The following is an 18,636-nucleotide window of genomic DNA, read 5'->3' as shown; positions in this document are numbered from 1 at the left end:
AAACCACGACTTTCCCATTCCCTGGCCGTATGACTTAAGATAAATTGAACTATTCGGGTTCCTTTTTGTTTCCACAAAAATTTGTGTTGAAAATTACAGGATATAGGGAAATTACCTAAGAAAGTCTGGAGCCCAGTGGCACGAGATGTATGCTAGAGATTAGTATTAAGGCAAAAAAAAAAAAAAAAAAAAATCGCCAAGTCCTCTTTTATCCAGATAATTGCCTTAGATTATTTCCCACGTTACTGTAGCTGAGTACATAACAAGAATGCAAACAAAAGTGGAAGGAATTTCCGAGACCGAAACCGCTAAATGAGAAAAAAGAATTAAACCGGTGCTTGACAGTTCCCACCAAGGGGTGGCAGTTTCTGCGACCGTCAGCCAGTCCAGTCAGCCCAACCAGCCGAGGCTGCAGCAGGACATTCAGCAGCGTAAGGAACAAAACCAAGGCAGCTTAGACCCTCCCTCTAACGGTCTCCCCGCCGCTGGCCTCGGGCGGCCGCCAGACTCCCATTTCCGGCCCTCGCCGTACCACAGTTCCCAGCATGCCCTTGGAGGGAAATCTTTCCGTCTGGATGACTACTAATCCCAGCATGCCATTGGCACCCCAGTAAATCAGATGGAAGAGCGGGATAACCCCATTGCATGCAGGGAATTGTAGTCCATTTAGCTGCTGATTAATGGGCGGAGAAGAGCCGGGTTGCTCTTGTCCGCCGAGAATGATTCATAGAGGAGGGTCAGAAAAGAACGGTTCAGTCTGTGAAAGCCCCCTCAAAAGACTGGGCACTTTTCCGAGGGAGGGAGAGGCAGGAGAGCAAGCAGAGCCTCGAGCCTGACACCGCCTCAGTCCGCTCGCCAGGCCTCGACCTAGTCCTGGGCCTGGTCGGGGGCGGCCGTGAGGCGCCGGTTGCTGGGGGAGCGGTGACGTCGCGGGGTGAAAGTTGAGGGGCGGTGACGTAGGGCCGGCCCGGGCGGAGGCTGGCGGGTTGGAGGCAGGAGGGAGGGAGGGAAAGAGGGAAGGAAGGAAGCTGGGAAGGAGCGAGCGAGCGGGGGCGCGAGGCGTTTACCTGGAGGCAGCGGCTTGGGCGCGCGGAGCGGCCGCGGCTCCCCCGCACCTGCGGCCATGGATGAGGAGCGCGCCCTCTACATCGTCCGGGCCGGCGAAGCGGGGGCTATCGAGCGGGTCCTGAGGGATTACAGCGACAAGGTAAAGAGTCCTGGCCCCGGGCGTACGATATCGCACCCCCGGGCCGCCCTCCGTGCTTGCACATTGCATCCTTCCCCACCCCCCTCATTCCGGGGATGCGCATTGCTCTTCCACGAAAACGTTTCCGGCTTGGGCATGCGTATTTGTGCCCCCAGCCTTATCCATCCGTGTATCCTGCATCCCACTACCCCCACTCTAGCACCCACTCTGATTCCTGGCCCAGCAGCTTGACCTCCTGTCCTCCTCTCAAGCGTGCAAGTCACACCCCCGGAATCCGTAGATATGCATCTGTGCCCCGTGCCCCACTCCTGGATGCATAAATGCATGCGAGGCTTCCTCACCTGTATAGCATAAGAATACGTGCTTCCCTGCATAAACACATCCCTTGACATGCATAAATATATAGCTACGGTGGCAGTTTTTTCTATACCTTTAGCACAGTACGGTTTTCAAGGCATTGATGTCTCATCTATGGTCTCCTTTGATCCTCAGAGTGTTTATAGGGTAGATGGTCTCATCCTCCCCATTTTATAGATGAGGAAACCGAGGTGCAAGAGCTGAAATCACGCCCAAGGTCATGGACGTATTATGTTGTAAATGGGTGGAGAATGTAACTCCTAATGATACCTATTATTTGTATCGCATTAACAGCTTTGCTGTCCATTATCTCGTTTAATCTTACAGCAATTCTGTGAGGTATTATCTGCATTTTTCAATTGAGACTCTAGATTGGTTAAATAACTTGCCCAAGGTCATACTTGGAGCTCTTATTCCAGTTTAGTTCCTTCCACTTTACAACTCTGCTGTAAAAGAGTATCTTGTTATAAATCCGTCAGTTCTCTGAATCTCTTTCCAAGAACCGTTAGCTCTTCATTACTTTTCCTTCCAGGAATTTTACATGCTCACTTCAAAAGATAGCCTACCACACCTTTATCCTTTGGTTTAGAAGACTCCTTTATAGGAATGACTGACGACTCTCTTCTGTGAAACACACCTAACACCAAGTCACAACCTAGCTGTAATGTTTTTCTTTCTTTTGCCTCCGTACATAATCTCCCCTTCAGTGTTTGCTTTGTGCCCACCGCTGCATCCATCCACTTTGTATTATTGACAATTTGTGTCTTATTTTTTGAATCTTTTCTACCCGGGGCAGAAATGGCATACTGGCGGCTTAATTCCCATTTAATCTTCCCAACAAGCCTGTGATGAGAGTGATGGTATTCCCCAATTCACAAATGATAAAATTTAGAATAATAATGTGGTCCCAAGTCCACACAGCTACTGAGAGATGGAGCAGAGATTTGAATTTAGGTCGTCCAACTCCAAGTACAGCACTCTTTCTACAGTACTGTGTTGCTTTCCTTGGGAGGATATACAGGTTCTGTCTATTCATATCTTAGCTCTTTCACTTTCTGATATGCTTTACTGTTGAACGTGTCTGTCTAATTTAGGAATAACTCATTTAATGCATATTGCGGAAATTATAATGATTTAACCCGATTTATTTCTACTTTCCAGAAAAGATACGAGGCAGCTCCAAACTGATTTTCAGAAGCAAGAAATGTAGCAGAGAACTTGGCCATTTGTTCAATCAGCCGATGTTTATTTAGCATTTATTATATGCCAGATAACCAGCAATAAATAGGAGTTTGTTTCTGTAGGGGAGGAAGAAAGACCTTCAACTGAATATAATCACCTTCTTTAGTATTTCTCCTTCCCTTTATGGCTAAACTAATTAGACATCAGATTTGCTTCCTCCAATTTATCTCTTCTTGTTGGTCTCCCTCCAGATTGGTATCTGCTTACGACCTGGCCAGGTGCTGTCAGAGCTTAAATCCTGAACAACTCCAGCTCCCCTTTTGTATTGGGAATGTTTTTAAGGTGTTTTGCATGGTGTGTGTTGCTTAAGGTGGTATCCTGAAATGTTTCAAAAGATTCCCAAACACTTGTAATTTTGGGATGAAGCCTGAGAGTGCTCTGACTAGATGTGAACTGGGGCAGTTAGCTCTTTCAGAAGAAAGCACTCTCTTCTTTTTCTTTCTTTCTTTTATTTTAAGTTTTTGGAGACAGGGTCTGTATTTGTTGCCCAGTCTGGAGTGCACTGATGTGATCATGACTCACTGCAACTTCCATCTCCTCCCCCTGCCCCTCCCAAGTAGCTGGGCCTACAGGTGTGTGCCACAGAACCCGGGTAACTTTTTAAATTCATTTTTGTAAAGATGGGGTCTCACTATGTCGCCCAGACTGCTCTCAAACTGCTAGGCTCAAGCAATCCTCTGACCTTGGCCTCCCAAAATGCTGGGATTATAGGTGTGAACCACTGTGCCTGGCCAGAAAGCTTTCATATTTAATACTGACTGTAGTAGGGCCAGTATAGTAGGGCTGCTTATAGTACAAAGAAAATGACTGAGCATCATATTTCAGTGAGGTTTTGCCCCTCAAAGGGAGAGATTTTGGGAGCAGATGAATAGGAAGTAGATGTATGTTTATAGTGGTTCAGGCAGTAAGAATGGGGAGGTGGAATTAAATTGCCCAGCTCTATGGTATATGGAATTTGGAACTCTGAAAAAAATAGCTAGGTACCATATACTTCAGTTTCCTTATCTGGAAAAATTGATTTGAGAAATGTTTGGATTATGAGGTGATTATGGGGCATTGAGGAGTCCAATAGAGAGAAATTAATGATGTAGAGAGAGAGAGACTGGTTCATTGTTTGGGAGAATAGTGGGGAGGTTCTTTATGCCACCTTATTTCTCTAATAAAACTAGTCCTTGAAAGGAGGCAGTCAGGTATAGTGGAAAGGTGGTGGGATTTGGCATCAAATCCCAACTCTGCCATTTATTAGCTTCATGACTATGGATAATTATATTAAGCCTCTGTGTCTCAGTTGCCTTATCTATAAAATAGCAATAATATCACCATTCTCTTAAATTATTTCGAGGATTACATTAAGTGAAATATAATGCTAACACTGGGCACAATGCGCCTAGGAAGTACTCGCTCAGTAAGTTACGATTACAATGGCCAGGGTACCTAAGAGGTCATGTGGCCAGAGCACAGGTTCTGGAGCCAGCCTGGCCTCTGATCCTCAACTTAATGGCTTGTGTGGCCCTAAGACAAGTTACTTAACTTTGCTGTGGCTTAGTTTCCTCATCTGCCAGATGGAGATAATAATAGTAACTATATCATAGGCTTGTTAGGATTAAATGAGTTACATGTGTAAAGCACATAGAACAGTGCCTGCCGCTGAGGAGGCACCCCATAACTGTTAGCTTTGAACAAAAAAAAAATTAAACGCGGCATGAGTTGGTATAGCACAATATTAAAATTTGGGACTATGCTCCATTCTTCCCCTTCTTTTTCTAATAGGTAGCAAAATACCTTGTACCACTTTGAGAGATATCTGTCTGACTCCAGGAAACATCTGTTTCTACTGTGTTATATAGACTCTCATTTCCAAGCCTTCTTGCTTCATTCACGGACCTTTTTATCTTGGGGAGAGGAAAGATCTATCTATCCCAGAAAGAATGAAACTTGTCTGTTTGTCAAGGGCATAACGCAGCATAGGACTCAGAATAGGCAAATTCTTTGGTTTTATTTTTGTGTTTTTTTTTTTTTTTGGAGATGGAGATTCTTGCTCTGTCACTCAGGCTGGAGTGCAGTGGCACTATCTCGGCTCACTGCAACCTCCTCCTTCTGGGTGCAGGCAATTCTCCTGCCTCAGCCTCTTGAGTATCTAGAATTACAGGCACATGCCACCATGCCTGGCTAATTTTTGTATTTTTTTAGTAGACAAGGGGTTTCACCATGTTGGCCAGGCTGGTCTGAAATGCCTAACCTTGTGATTCCTCTTACTCACCTTGGCCTCCCAGAGTGCTGGAATTACAGGCGTGAGCCACCGCTCCAGGCCTTTTTTTTTTTGTGGGAAGAGCGATTGTTTTTGTCTCCTCTCAATTCACCTGTTAACATTTATTGAGTGCCTGCTATGTACTATGTATTATTTCACATTTTGTATGTCATCTTTTATTAATTCCTCTTACATTAACCCTCTCATATTAAAACTTATGAGGGAGATGGAAGTATTCTATATACCGGCTCAAGGTCACAGAGCTAGGAAATGGCGGCCTGGTCTTCAGATTCAATATCCAGAGATCTTTTTGCAGGGCTATGTTGCCTTTACCCTGTCTCTTCTGTGTTTTTGAGCACAGAAAAAGTTTCTTTTTCAGGAGCAGTATACTACAGTTATTTCTCAGAATCCAAAGGGGACTGCTTCCAGGATCTCCTGTGGATACCAGAATCTGTGGATACCAAAATCTTCAAATGCTTTAGTCCCTGATAGGAAGCAGAATAGTACTTGCATATAATCTGGGCACATCCTCATATTTACTTTTTTTTTTTTTTTTTTGAGACAGAGTCTTGCACTGTTGCCCAGGCTAGAGTGCAGTGGCTCGATGTCAGCTCACTGCAACCTCCGTCTCCCTGGTTCAAGCAATTCTCCTGCCTCAGCTTCCTGAGTAGCTGGGATTACAGGTGTGCCCCACCATGCCTGGCTAATTTTTGTATTTTTAGTGGAGACAGGGTTTCGCTATGTAGACCAGACTTGTTGTGAACTCCTGACCTCAAGTGATCTTCCTGCCTCGGCCTCCCAATGCTGGGATTACAGGTGTGAGCCACAGTGCTCGGCCCCTCCCGTATACTTTAAATCATTTCTGGATTACTTGTAATACCTAATACAATGTGAATGCAGTACGAATAGTTGTATTGTATTAGTTAGGGAATAATGCCAAGAAAAAAAAAAGCCTGCACTTGAGGGTTCAACACAGACACAATTTTTTTTTTCCAGATATTTTCAAGCCATGTTTGGTTGAATCCGCAGATGCAGAATTCTTTGGCTACTGTTGGGTCCTGATCACTTCCACTTTAGTAATAGAATGAACTGTTAACTTGGGGAAGTATATATCATTCTAGTCTAGACTGTTAGACTATTCAAGCTCTTGTTCCCCTTCAGGCCTGTTTTTTTTTTTTGGTAGAGATTGGGGTCTCACCATGTTGCCTAGGCAGGAGGCTGGTCTTGAATTACTGGGCCTCAGCCTCCCAAAGTGCTGAGATTACAGGTGTGAGGAACAGTGCCCAGCCCTCACGCCTTTCTAATAACAGATTTAGTAGAGAGATTAATTGCCACCATTATCATTATTATTAATAACAAACAGTGACTAAGGGCCCTGAGGTATAGAGTAGTATTGTGATTTCTTATATCACAGGACAGTTATGCTAGAGGAACCTCAAAAATAATTGAACCCAACCCCCTCATTTAATAGGTGGCTCATCAAGTATGATGATAACCAGAGAGGTGGCTTGGTGGCCATATAGGACACCTGGACATATGACTACCCCATAGCAAGTTTCAGCAGGATTCCAGTTTTGAAGTATGGCAAGCTTTTGGCTAAATGAAAGGTATTTCAGATGACAGGTAGGTAGGTCTCTAGGAGTAGTCCTCATAGGAGAAGAAAACGAGACTGCTAGCAGCGAGGTCTTCATATATGTGCTAGAAGAACCTGATTGACAGAGACCTAATACTGGAACAGTTCTATAAACATAGCTTCTACATTTGAATAGAATATGTTAAGTATCCAGGACTATGTAAGAGGACTTTTTGTTTTCTACTTTGGAAGTTGGGCTCTTGACTTTTTGAGTTTACTCTGTGGGTTTTTGCAGAGAAGCATGTTTAGTGGACTGTTCCTTTGTTATACTTTGTTCTTATTTCCAGCTTATGTTATATAATCTGTTACTGATTTTTAGTTATAGAAGCCATCTTTGTTCATGAAACCACCACATACACCACCCCAACTGGGTTTATTCCCTTGTAGTAGTGCTGTTTGAGTGTATCTTTAGAAAGCTATGAAATTACTCCTATCTCTCTCATAGTTCAGTATTTGGCCAGATACCACACCATAGGTTATTCAGCAATAACAGTAGTGGCCATTGAACACTACTATGTGCAAGGTTCCATGCTTATATAAAGATAAGGAAATTTGATAGGTAGTGAAGTTGAATAACTTGACCAGGTTTACACTTTTAGTAAGCAGGAAGACTGGACTCAAACTCAGGATTGTCTGACTCCTGATCCTGAGCTTTTTAGAACTTATTCATAAGGGTGTGAAACCTGCAGTGAGGAGTCCTCATAATGAGTCTGGTGTGTCACTGGGCTGTTAGCTTGCTTGGTATGTAAATTGAACAATGATTTAACTCTTTTTTTTTTTTTGAGATGGAATTTTACCGTGTCGCTCAGGCTGGTCTCAAACTCCTGTCCTCAAGCCATCTGTCCACCTCTGCCTCCCAAAGTGCTAGGATTACAGGCGTGAGCCACTGTGCCCGGCCAGTTTAACTTTTTATATTTGATTTTTTCCTCCTGTTTCTATGGAAATTATGCATATAAACGAGATGAGATAGCTGACTGTTGGCTAACAGTTCTAGAAATACATGTACAGCTGGAAATGCTTGTTCCCTTTTTCCCGATTTCAGACTTAGAAAGGGGAGAATATAGATAGGGGTACTGAATAAGTTAAGTATGATCTAAGTTGGATAAAAGAACGCAGCTTTATAGAAGCCCACATCTGTTGGATCCAGTCTTAGAAATTTGAGCTTCTAAATAGATTGGCACATTCCAGATTCAATTTGAGTGCCTCACATACCATTATATTTTCTATTAAGAGCAGCAGAATAATTAGACCTTGGTACTATTCTGAATTCTCATCTTAAAAGATTAGTTCTACATAGGAACTGTTTAAAAGACATTTTTATAACTTACTGAGTATCTGTCTGAAAGACAAATTTATTTTTCTGTCCCCTTACCATAAATGCCAAAAAAAAGTTTAGAAGAACCATTATATTAACAAGTAGGTACATTTATTCCAGATAATTTATGGAATTCGTATTTCACATATAATGGCAAAAAAAATTAGATTTTCTTGGTTTCTTAGTGCAGTTATTTTCATTTGTATTGAATCTTTACAGAGCTTTAGTTTACAACTTTAACCTGATATCTGCCACTTTTAAGTCTAATGTTAATTTTCACTAAACCTCAGGTCAATACATTTCTAAGTATAGCCCTCAGATTTATAGTCTTTCTCCTCCTTCCTTCTTTTTCTTATTCTTTATTCACTATTTATCCATTTTTCAAATTTCTTTTTTATTATGAAAACAATATACCAACAATGAGTTTTCTTTTTTAAAAATTGCTACATAATATTTTGTTGGGTGAATCTGATATGTATGATAGAATATTGTAACATGCACAGCATTCCATCAATCCCCTGTTGGTTATTCCAGTTCTCACTTTTTTCCTCCACAATATTGGATAACACTGTAGTGATACTGGCACATATAATTATTCTCTCCTTCCAGATGATCATTAGGATAAATTCGTAGGAGTAGGAGTTCTGGGTCAAAGGGTATGAATATTTATATGGCTTCTAGTGTGTGTTGTTGCCAAATCACTTTCTCTTTTAAGGTTTATACTGCCACCAGGAGTATCATGCCTGGATTATTGATGTCCATTCCTCACAGGGTGTTATGTTCTTAGTCTTGGTCTCCTTTAATCTGACCTGTGAGCTACTGCCCAAAATGTTCTTCCAGAATGCTGGTCACACCTCCATCATAGTCTTCCTCTGGTTGCCTGTCACCTATTTGCCAATTCAGGTATAAATTTTAAAATTATGTCTTTTTTAAAAAATTGTTTTGCATCCATATTCGAGGCAACCTCACTCCTTCAGATGGCCACTGTTTCCTACCTCTGAGTCTTCCCTCTGACCATTTCTTACATTCAGAACTTCTCTGCCAGCATTTCACTGTCTCCTTTAATTTCAAAAATTGCTGCTTCTACAAAGATGTCAACGCAGAACCACCTGTAATGATGATACCTTTAGTACTTAGTGTACTTCACTCTTGGTGGATTGCCAGTAAATATTTGTCACTGTGACCAACGAAAGAAAGAGAAAAGAAAAAGTAGAGAAATCTTCAGTGGAGATTTTTTTTTTTTTAATAGGAAGGCTTAGAATTCTTAAGAGTACTTGGTTCTCTTGAATAAAACTTCAGGGGAGAATAAGGAATTCTGTGGTCTATTTTTGGCATACCACCATTCTTTCTGTGATCATGGGCAAGCCAACTTGTTCTGTCTTCTATTCTCCTCTACTTCAGCTACAGAGTGGAAAACATAGTATCGCCGATCATCGCAGAAGAGTCATGACACTCTCTGCCTTTCCAATTATTTTTTCCTCGTAATCATTGGCATCATCATTATTATAACCCTGATATTTACTGAGTATTACTACTTGCCAGCACTGATTGTGCTTTATATACATGCCTTAGCTTTTTTAACTGTCACAATCACTCTGTGAACTAGGTATACCCTGTTTTTGGGTGAGAAGCCCAGTTCCAGAGAGTTTACTTGCTCAAGGTCACAGCTAGTAAGTGGTGGAGCCACCATGATTTAAACTCTTATTCTTTTTGAATTACTTTTCTGAAATATCAAATTATCAAGCTTCCCTATCCACAATTCTCTAATGATTTCTTATTGCATATGAACAAAAAGTATAAACTCAGCAACATTGGAAGGCCCTTCCAAATCACTGTCCAGTCTACATTTCCATTCTCATCTTCCTCCATGCTCCACTCCCAAACATATGTCCTGTGTTCCAGTCTCACAAAGTTGCTTATTTCGCAGATATATCATATAGTTTTCATACATTCGAGCTTTTGTTTTTGTTCCTGCAATGCATTCCATTTGCCTCTGGCATACTCCTGTTTATCCCTCAAGATCCAGTGTAAAATGCTCTGTATTCTGTGAAAGCCATTCCAGATTTTGCTGGGCAGTTAGTGGCTTGGTTCACTGTGCTCTTTTATCTATATTTCTGCCTTATAATTATTTGTTTACATGCCTATCTCTTACTTTAATAAGAATATGGAGATACCAGAAGGCAACATTTTTATGAGGACATATTATTAAACATAGCCAAACTTTAAAAATTCATGTATTTAAAATGACATTGTTTCCCTTTTTTCCCCCCTCAGCATAGGGCTACTTTCAAATTTGAATCAACAGATGAAGATAAAAGAAAGGTAAGCCTTGGGGTGTGTGTGTGTGTGTGTGTGTGTGTGTGTGTGTGTGTTTCATTCATGGACTTTTTAAGCAGTGGTCATGTTTTCATGTGATGATTATTGATTGGTTTCTTGTTTCCCTTCATTTTGTTTTTTAGGAATCCAGAGAAGAAAGGTTAGGTTAGGTTTAGCCTGGGTTACACGCAACTCTTCCCTCTGTCCTCGCAGGACCATTACACTTGTATGAATCAGGAGAGTGGGAGGGATTCAGAGGAGACTCTCCCCAGATCTACTCATTCCCAAAGACTGACTATTTGGTGGTAAGATTCAGGTTGCCCAAAATGCATTGCTAATATTATAAAGCTTAGCTTGAGACAGGGTCTTGCTCTATCACCCAGGCTGGAGTGCAGTGGCTCACTGTAACCCCAGACTCCTGGGCTTAAGAAGTCCTCCTGCCTCAGCCTCCTGAGTAGTTAGAGCTACAGGTACACACCACTGTGTCCATTTTTAAATCTTTTTGTAGAGACAGAGATCTCACCGTATAGTCCATGCTGGTCTGTTGAACTTCTGGCCTTATGTGATCCTCCTGCCTTAACTTCCCAAAATCCTGGGATTACAGGTGTGAGCTACCATGCCTGGCCCTGCCTTTGTGTCTTGCTACACTCTGTACGTCTATCCCTGGCCATAGAAATGCCAAAACCAGATAAGAGAGTATGACTGAATCAGTGTGAACCTATCACTGCTGCTAGAAAAATAGCTTAAATCCAGTATTTTGCTAGTAGTGGTTTGACAGCGCCTTGAAATCATTCCTCCATTCACCTCCATCCCCATATCTATTATCTATGTCCTGCTCATTTTACCTTTTCAGATTTCTTCCATTCATTTTCTCCTTAACCTCTGCCCTAATTCAGGCCTACATCTGATTCAGTTTCCTGACTGTTCTTTCATTTTCCAGTTACATGCTTTTCTAGTAGATTGGCATTCATAAATCTTAAATAGCAATCTGACCATGTCATCCTTAGCCTTAAAACCCTTCATCTATCCCTTCAGTGACTTTCTTTGCCTATGGAATAAAGTTTAATCTTCTTAACAGGACTTGCTAGGTGCTCAGTGATCTGATCCATGCCTACTTTTGTAGCCTATTTCTTTTCTCTACCTTGTATTTTGTGTTTTAGGAATAGGAAATGTTTCCAGTTATGCACACATCCACATCCCTTCTGTTTCTTGCTTACTACCTTTGCAATATATTGTTTTCTACCTGGAATGCCCTCTCCGTCTTGTACACCTCTTCTCTTTCTTACCTGGTGAATCCCTATTCACCAGGGGCACCACCTTCAACAAGCCTCCTCTGACATTCCAGTTAAAGTGAAGTTCCTCTTCAGTATTCTCATAATACTCTGTGTAAATCTGTAACATTAATATTTGTGCCTTGTTTCTTAATTATTTATTTGTTGATGTTAGACACTGGTATCTTTATGTACTTGACATTTGGAGTGCCCAGCACATAATAGGCACTCAAAAAATATTGGATGAGTGACCATGAAGTATAAATTTTGTAGATTAGAGGTTTAACTTGACTTTTTTTTGGATTTGAACAATGTAACCAAGACTAGAATACTTTTTAGAATAGGGATTCTCAACCAGGGATATGCACTTTAGAGAGCTTTTTCAAAATAGACCTGCTCAGGCCCAACCTCTTATCTACTGAGTGAGACTTTGGGAGGTGAGCTCTATGCATGTGTACTCTATATCTCTCTCTGTGCGTGCGTGCGTGTGTGTGTGTGTAAAGTGTATAAATTAATTAGAGACAGGATCTTGCTCCATTGCCCAGTCTGGAGTGCAGTGGCATGATCATAGTCCACTGGAACACTCCTGGGCTCAAGTGATCCTCCCACCTCAGCCTCCTGAGTAGCTAGGAATACAGGTATGTGCCATCATGCCTAGCTAATTTTTAAATTTTTTGTAGGCTCTCTATTGCCCAGGCTGGCCTCATGGGATCCTCCCACCTTGACCTCCCACAGCCTTAGGATCACAAGTGTTAGCCACTATGTTCAACCCAATGTATATTTTTATAGATGGTCTTCAAGAAATAAATACTCATATATGTGATGGGAGTGCTAAACGGCACAATCCCTATGGAGAAGAAACTGTCAGTGTCTACCAAAATTACAGTTGCATTTTACTCTTTCACTAAGTAGTGTCTCTTTTAGAAATTTATTCTGCAGATAGATTGAACTCCAAGTAAGCAGAGTTATTAATTGAAACATTATTGCACACAATAGCAAAAGATTGGAAACAACCAGTGTCCAGCATTTAAGGAGTGTTTGAAGAAACTGGCACATTTACATTATGGAATATTATGATGTAGTGAAAAGAGAGAGAGATTCGCTGTATGTGCTAATGAGAGAGTGAGAAAAAAAAAGCAAGGTGTTAAAAAGAACATGTCATTTGACAAACTCATGATAAATATTCAGGCTAGGAAGCCAGCTGCTATTTATTTAATTTAATTGGGAGAATCCATTCTATATCTTTAGATTCATGGTGCCTTAGAAATCTGACATTAGGGTGGGAGGTTGGGGAGGGATAGCATGGGGAGAAATGCCACATATAGGTGAAGGGGAGGAAGGCAGCAAGTCACACTGCCACGTGTGCACCTATGCAACAATCTTGCATGTTCTTCACATGTACCCCCAAACCTAAAATGCAATAAAAAAAAAAAAAAGAAATCTGACATTAGAGTCTTTAGTAGTGCTTTTACTGGTAAAAAGAAGTATATTAAGACAGAATCTCTTATGTGAAAGGGAGAAATTTCTTATATAGTTATTAATAAAATATATTTATTTCTGGTAGTGTAGTAGGAAAAAACTACCATTTTCAAAGTACTGTCTTTTTCTGAGTTTTAGATTTCTGGAGGGAGTACCTACTATATAGTGCTTATTATCAGTTATAGTGTGTAGGTTTCTGCTTCCTGGGAGGTCTGTTATAAACAAACGTCATTAGGGACCTAGCTAGGTAATCTTCATTAGTGGGAAGGCATTGGCAAACAAATCCATTTCTGTTAAGTCTCCAGGGGTTAAAACCATTTGTGACTTTTTCATACATAAGGCTCTTTTTAGACTTCAACATCAGAACTGTTGGACAGCTCAGAAGGATCTATACCCTAATAAGCTTTTCAAGTTCTTGATGGAGAGACACATAGAATATAGGCATTTCTGTACATTAAGCCTACTCAGAAAATAAAAGGAACTTGCATTACTGCCCAGTTTGTTTTGCCCCATGTATTAGTTTGTTTTCACACTGCTGATAAAGACATACCTGAGACTGGGTAGAAAAAGAGATTTGATTGGACTTAGAATTGCACATGGCTGGGGAGGCCTCAGAATCATGGTGGGAGGTGAAAGGCACTGCTTACATGGCAGTGGCAAGAGGAAAAATGAGGAAGATGCAAAAGCAGAAACCCCTGATAAACCCATCAGATCTTGTGAGACTTACTCACTACCGTGAGAAAAGTATGGGGGAAACTGCCCCATGATTCAGATTATCTCCCACCATGCCCCTCCCACAACAGATGAGAATTATGGGAGTACAGTTCATGATGAGATTTGGGTGAGGACACAGAGCCAAACCATATCGTTCCACCTCTGGCTCCTCCAAATCTCATGTTCTCATATTTCAAAACCAATTATGCCCTCCAAACAGTCCCCCAAAGTCTTAACTCATTTCAGCGTTAACCCAAAAGTCTACAGTCCAAAGTCTTATCTCTGACAAGGCAAGTCCCTTCCACCCATGAGCCTGTAAAATCAAAAGCAAACTAGTTACTTCCTAGATATGGGAGAAGTTGGCCAAAACAGAGGGGTTACAGGGCCCATGCAAGTCTGAAATCCATCAGGGTAGTAAAATCCTAAAGCTCCAAAATGATCTCCTTTGACTCCATGTCTCACATTCAGGTCATGCTGATGCAAGAGGTAGGTTCTCATAGTCTTGGGCAGGTTCTCATAGTCTTCCTTCCTGGCTGCTTTCACAGGCTAATGTTCAGTGTCTGTGGCTCTTCCAGGCGCACCATGCAAGCTGTCAGTGGATCTAACATTTTGGAGTCTGGAGGATGGTGGCCCTCTTCACACAGCTCCACTAGGTGGTGCCCCAGTAGGGACTCTGTGTAGGGGATCTGAACCCACATTTCCCTTCCACACTGCCGTAGCAGAGGTTCTCCATGAGGGCCCTGCCCCTGCAGCATACTTTTGCCTGGACATCCAGGCATTTCTGTACATCTTCTGAAATCTAGGTGGAGGTTCCCAAACCTCAATTCTTGACTTCTGTGCACCCACAGGCTCAATACCATGTGGAAGCTGCCACGGTTTGGGGCTTGCACCCTCTGAAATTATGGGTCAAGCTGTACCATGGCCCCTTTTAGCAATGGCTGGAGCATCTGGGACTTAGGGCACCAAGTCCCTAGGCTGCACCCATCATGGGGACCCTGGGTCCAGCCCATGAAACCATATTCTCCTCCTAGGTTAAAGGGTCTGTGATGGGATGGGCTGCATGAAGAACTATGATATGCCCTGGAGACATTTTCCCCTGTTGTCTTGGGGATTGACATTTGACTCCTCATTACTTATGAAATTTCTGCAGCCAGCTTGAATTTCTCCTCAGAAAATGAGTTTTTCTTTTCTACTGCATCATCAGGCTGCAAATTTTCTGAACTTTTGAGCTGTTTCCCTTTTAAAATGGAATGCTTTTAACAGCAGCCGAGTCACCTCTTGCTGCTTAGAAATTTCTTCTGCCAGATACCTTAAATCATCTCTCTCAAGTTCAAAGTTCCACAGATCTCTAGGACAGGGGCAAAATGCCACCAGTCTCTTCGCTAAAGCGTAAGAGTCTCCTTTGCTCCAGTTCCCAACAAGTTTCTCATCTCCATCTGAGACCACCTCAGCCTGGACCTTATTGTTCATATCACTATCGGCCGTTTTGTCAAACCCATTCAACAAGTCTGTAGGAGGTTCCAGACTTTCCCACATTTCCTGTCTTCTTCTGAGCCCTCCAAACTGTTGCAGCCTCTGCCTGATACCAAAGTTGCTTCCACATTTTCGGGTATCTTTTCAGCAACACCCCACTGTACTGGTACCAACTAACTGCATTAAACAGTTTTCACACTGCTGATAAAGATATACCTGAGACCGGGAAGGAAAAGCAGTTTAATTGGACTTAAAATTCCACATGGCTATGGAGGCCTCAAAATTATGGTGGGAGGCAAAACTTACATGGTGGCAGCCAGAGAGAATGGGATAAACCCATCAGCTCTCATAAGACTTACTCATTACCACGAGAACAGTATGGGGGGAACCTCCCCCATGATTCAAATTATCTCCCACCAGGTGCTGCCCGCATCGTGGGAATTATGGGAGTATAATTCAAGATGAGATTTGGGTGGTGACACAGAGCCAAACCATATCACTCCCCGAGTTCTCTTTCCTAAATGTGTTTTTGTAGCTTTCTGTCAGCAACTGCTTAGTAACAGCAGGACATTTTTTGGTCAACTACATTGCTATTTCTTTGGAAAACACTACACTCCTCTTATATGAAAAACCTTGTGACACCTTAGAAGTAAGTGTAAGGGAGCAGTGCCCTTCAAAAAGAAAACTTGATTATACTGTGCTTTTTCAGAGATAATCATACATTCATGATCCTGAGACTTGTGTAGTGTTTTGTAGTTTTACCAAGATTTGCTTCTTACTGGTAGTGCTGTAAATATGGTAAGAATATCACAATTCCTATTTTATGGATAAGGAAACAGGCTCATGTGAATGACAGCTTGCTAACACACCACTAGTTAGTGGTTGAACCTCAGATAGAGAGCAGATTGTCTATTTGCACCTCCTTCACTGCTCACTGCCCCATGGCTCCCTCTTATTACCATTTGAGGTATATTTCAGAAGGCTTGAAATTATGATCCAGTACCTTGTTCTCTTTCATTTCATACCTTGAGAAAACATTTAGGTAACTAGACTTAAGTTGGAAGATAGTAAAGGAAATTACCATCTAGGAGTGCTTAAATTTGTCTAGAGAAGTAAAGTCAGATACAAGGGCTAATGTTTGTGGGTGTGATGCAAATAGTTCCAGGTGTGTGTGGATCATTATATACTTAGCCATAAGCAACTGTGCTTATTGAAGCATTTGCTTTATATTCTCTACCTTAATTGGTAGGCTCTGATTATCTACCAGCACATAAATATGTTATGCCATGCAAATATGTAGGACTTGGGGGAGGATATGATGAATAATGTGAAAATTTACATGTTGAGGAAATGAAAGCTCTTAAACAAAAAGCTTTGAAACAAAACTGACCTCAAAATCAGTAAAGAGTACTAATAGCAATAAGTTTTGAAAGAGACATATTGTGAAATGATTAAAAGATTTCCAGCTCTTTGACATATAAGAATGCAACCTTATCAAATGTGGAAAATTTCAGTTGTCTGAGATAAATCTTTGTGTATGTAGTAATTTTCCTCAAAAGAGTGAAGTTAAAAGTAGCCAAATATCAAGCATATTTCACTATCTTCAAACTCACACAGTAAGCTCATATTTCTGTGAAGCCATAGAGTAATTGCCAAATTGAAATTACAAGCTCTTTGAGGACAAGAACTCTGGCTTACTTCATATTATCAGCAAAATAGGCACCTGTGATAAATGCTCATTAATGAATGAAGAGAACTTGGAGAGTGAGTTGGAGACCCGAATTCCTGTGACTTGTACATATTGTTTTGTTTTGTGTTTTATATTATTTTAGCTATAAAGCAGAATCCCAAACACATCTCACATTGTTCACCGAAAAAGCTTGATACAAAGTATGCATACAGTATGATCACAGCCACAGAAAACTGTTAAAAACTACACAAAGAAAAAATGATGACAAGGAGATTTACCAAATGGCAGCTACCTGAATAGCTGTGGATATTTTTCTTTTTCTTTTGTTTTTTAAACTTTTCTTTTATATTATAATAGATTATAATGATATAAGAATAGGTTCATTATATAATGATAACGTTACAATATACTCTTTTATAATAGTATGATTGGAGTCATGAGCAAAGGACTAATACTTCTTTTTTCAACTCATGTATTTTCTCTAAAATTGGCTTTCTTGATTACCTTACATATTCATTTTAGGGGAGCATAAAAAACTGTCACTGAGTGTACAGTACAGTAGTAGTATCTGCAGAGCCAGTGTATGGAGTGAAACAAATCTATATAAACCAAAAGTTCATTCTGCCATTTCTCACCTTGAGTCTGGCACCTGAGACCACTCGGCCATCCTAACACTCTATTATGCCATTTCACATACTTTTTTCTTTTTTTCACCCAGATATGAATGTATTTAGCATATTAGAGATCTCTGTAATTCACAAATATTTTTTCGTAAATCCTATATTCCTGGCCTTGTGTTAGGCCTTGGTTCTTAAGTTGGCTTTTTATCCATGATGTTTGGTTTGGCACTCTCAATTACAGATGTATGATGAAGCTGGCCATCATGGATTATAGAAAATCCATGGGTAAATTTCTATATTAGATCTCCCCCAAGGAATATGTGCCAAAATAGAATCATCAATCCTAGACTGTGACTCTATGCTTGGGAATAGCTTGAGGAATAGATGCTTGTTCTAAAAGCCCTTTGTCCTTATTTTGGTCATTTGAAATTGTACACTCCAGTTTTTACTAAAACAAAATAAGCTTTGTATACTTTGCAAATTTGACTCAATATTTTATGTCTTTGCTTGAGGTAATATTTTGATACATGGTGCAAGTACAGTTCTCACTTAGAAACTAATAATTTTCAGCATCTTGGTCTCTTTAAAATAATTGCACATAATACCTAAAGTATATCTAAACCTTTTATTTTTTATTATACTTCAAGTTCTGGAGTCCATGTGTAGAACATGCAAGTTTGTTACATAGGTATACACGTGCTATGGTGGTTTGCTTAGGTATTTCTCCTAATGCTATCCCTCCCCTCTCCCCCAACCCCTTGCTGTCCCTCCGCAACCCCCTCATCCCCTGACAGGCTCTGGTGTGTGATGTCCCTCTCCCTGTGTCCATGTGTTCTCATTGTTCAGCAGCCACTTATGAGTGAGAACGTGCAGTGTTTGGTTTTCTGTTCTTGTGTCAGTTTGCTGAGAATGATAGTTTCCAGCTTTATCCATGTCCCCGCAAAGGACATGAACTCATCCTTTTTTATGGTTGTATAGTATTCCATGGTGTATATGTGCCACATTTTCTTTATCCAATCTGTCATTGATAGGCATTTGAGTTGGTTCCAAGTCTTTGCTATTGTGAACAAT

At 41.0% G+C, this 18,636-nt stretch overlaps 1 protein-coding gene and 1 long non-coding RNA gene across 7 annotated transcripts in view; one reads left to right on the top strand and one right to left on the bottom strand.

Annotated features, from left to right (window-relative positions):
- Positions 1-1,276, bottom strand: part of LOC105728672 (uncharacterized) — a 278,507-nt gene extending 277,231 nt beyond the window's left edge. Inside the window, exon 1 of the long non-coding RNA XR_001110089.2 lies at positions 1,068-1,276. This is a non-coding gene — a long non-coding RNA (uncharacterized LOC105728672). The remainder of the gene's footprint in view (positions 1-1,067) is intronic.
- The window catches only part of RIC8B (RIC8 guanine nucleotide exchange factor B), a 116,298-nt gene continuing 98,721 nt past the window's right edge, over positions 1,060-18,636 (top strand). For all 6 annotated transcript variants that reach the window (XR_001110085.3, XR_001110082.3, XR_001110084.3 and 3 more), the window contains exons 1-2: positions 1,060-1,207; positions 10,277-10,324. Coding sequence is in view for 3 of the 6 variants with exons in the window: in XM_012469178.3 (XP_012324601.1) it covers positions 1,124-1,207; positions 10,277-10,324 (132 nt within the window). In the remaining 3 variants the exon portion in view is untranslated. The remainder of the gene's footprint in view (positions 1,208-10,276; positions 10,325-18,636) is intronic.

Source organism: Aotus nancymaae, unplaced genomic scaffold (genome assembly GCF_030222135.1).
Source record: "Aotus nancymaae isolate 86718 unplaced genomic scaffold, 86718_ANA_hifiasm-v0.15.2.pri h1tg000021l, whole genome shotgun sequence".
In the NCBI taxonomy this organism is placed as follows: Eukaryota; Metazoa; Chordata; class Mammalia; order Primates; family Aotidae; genus Aotus; species Aotus nancymaae.
This window is presented reverse-complemented; position numbering and strand designations above follow the sequence as displayed.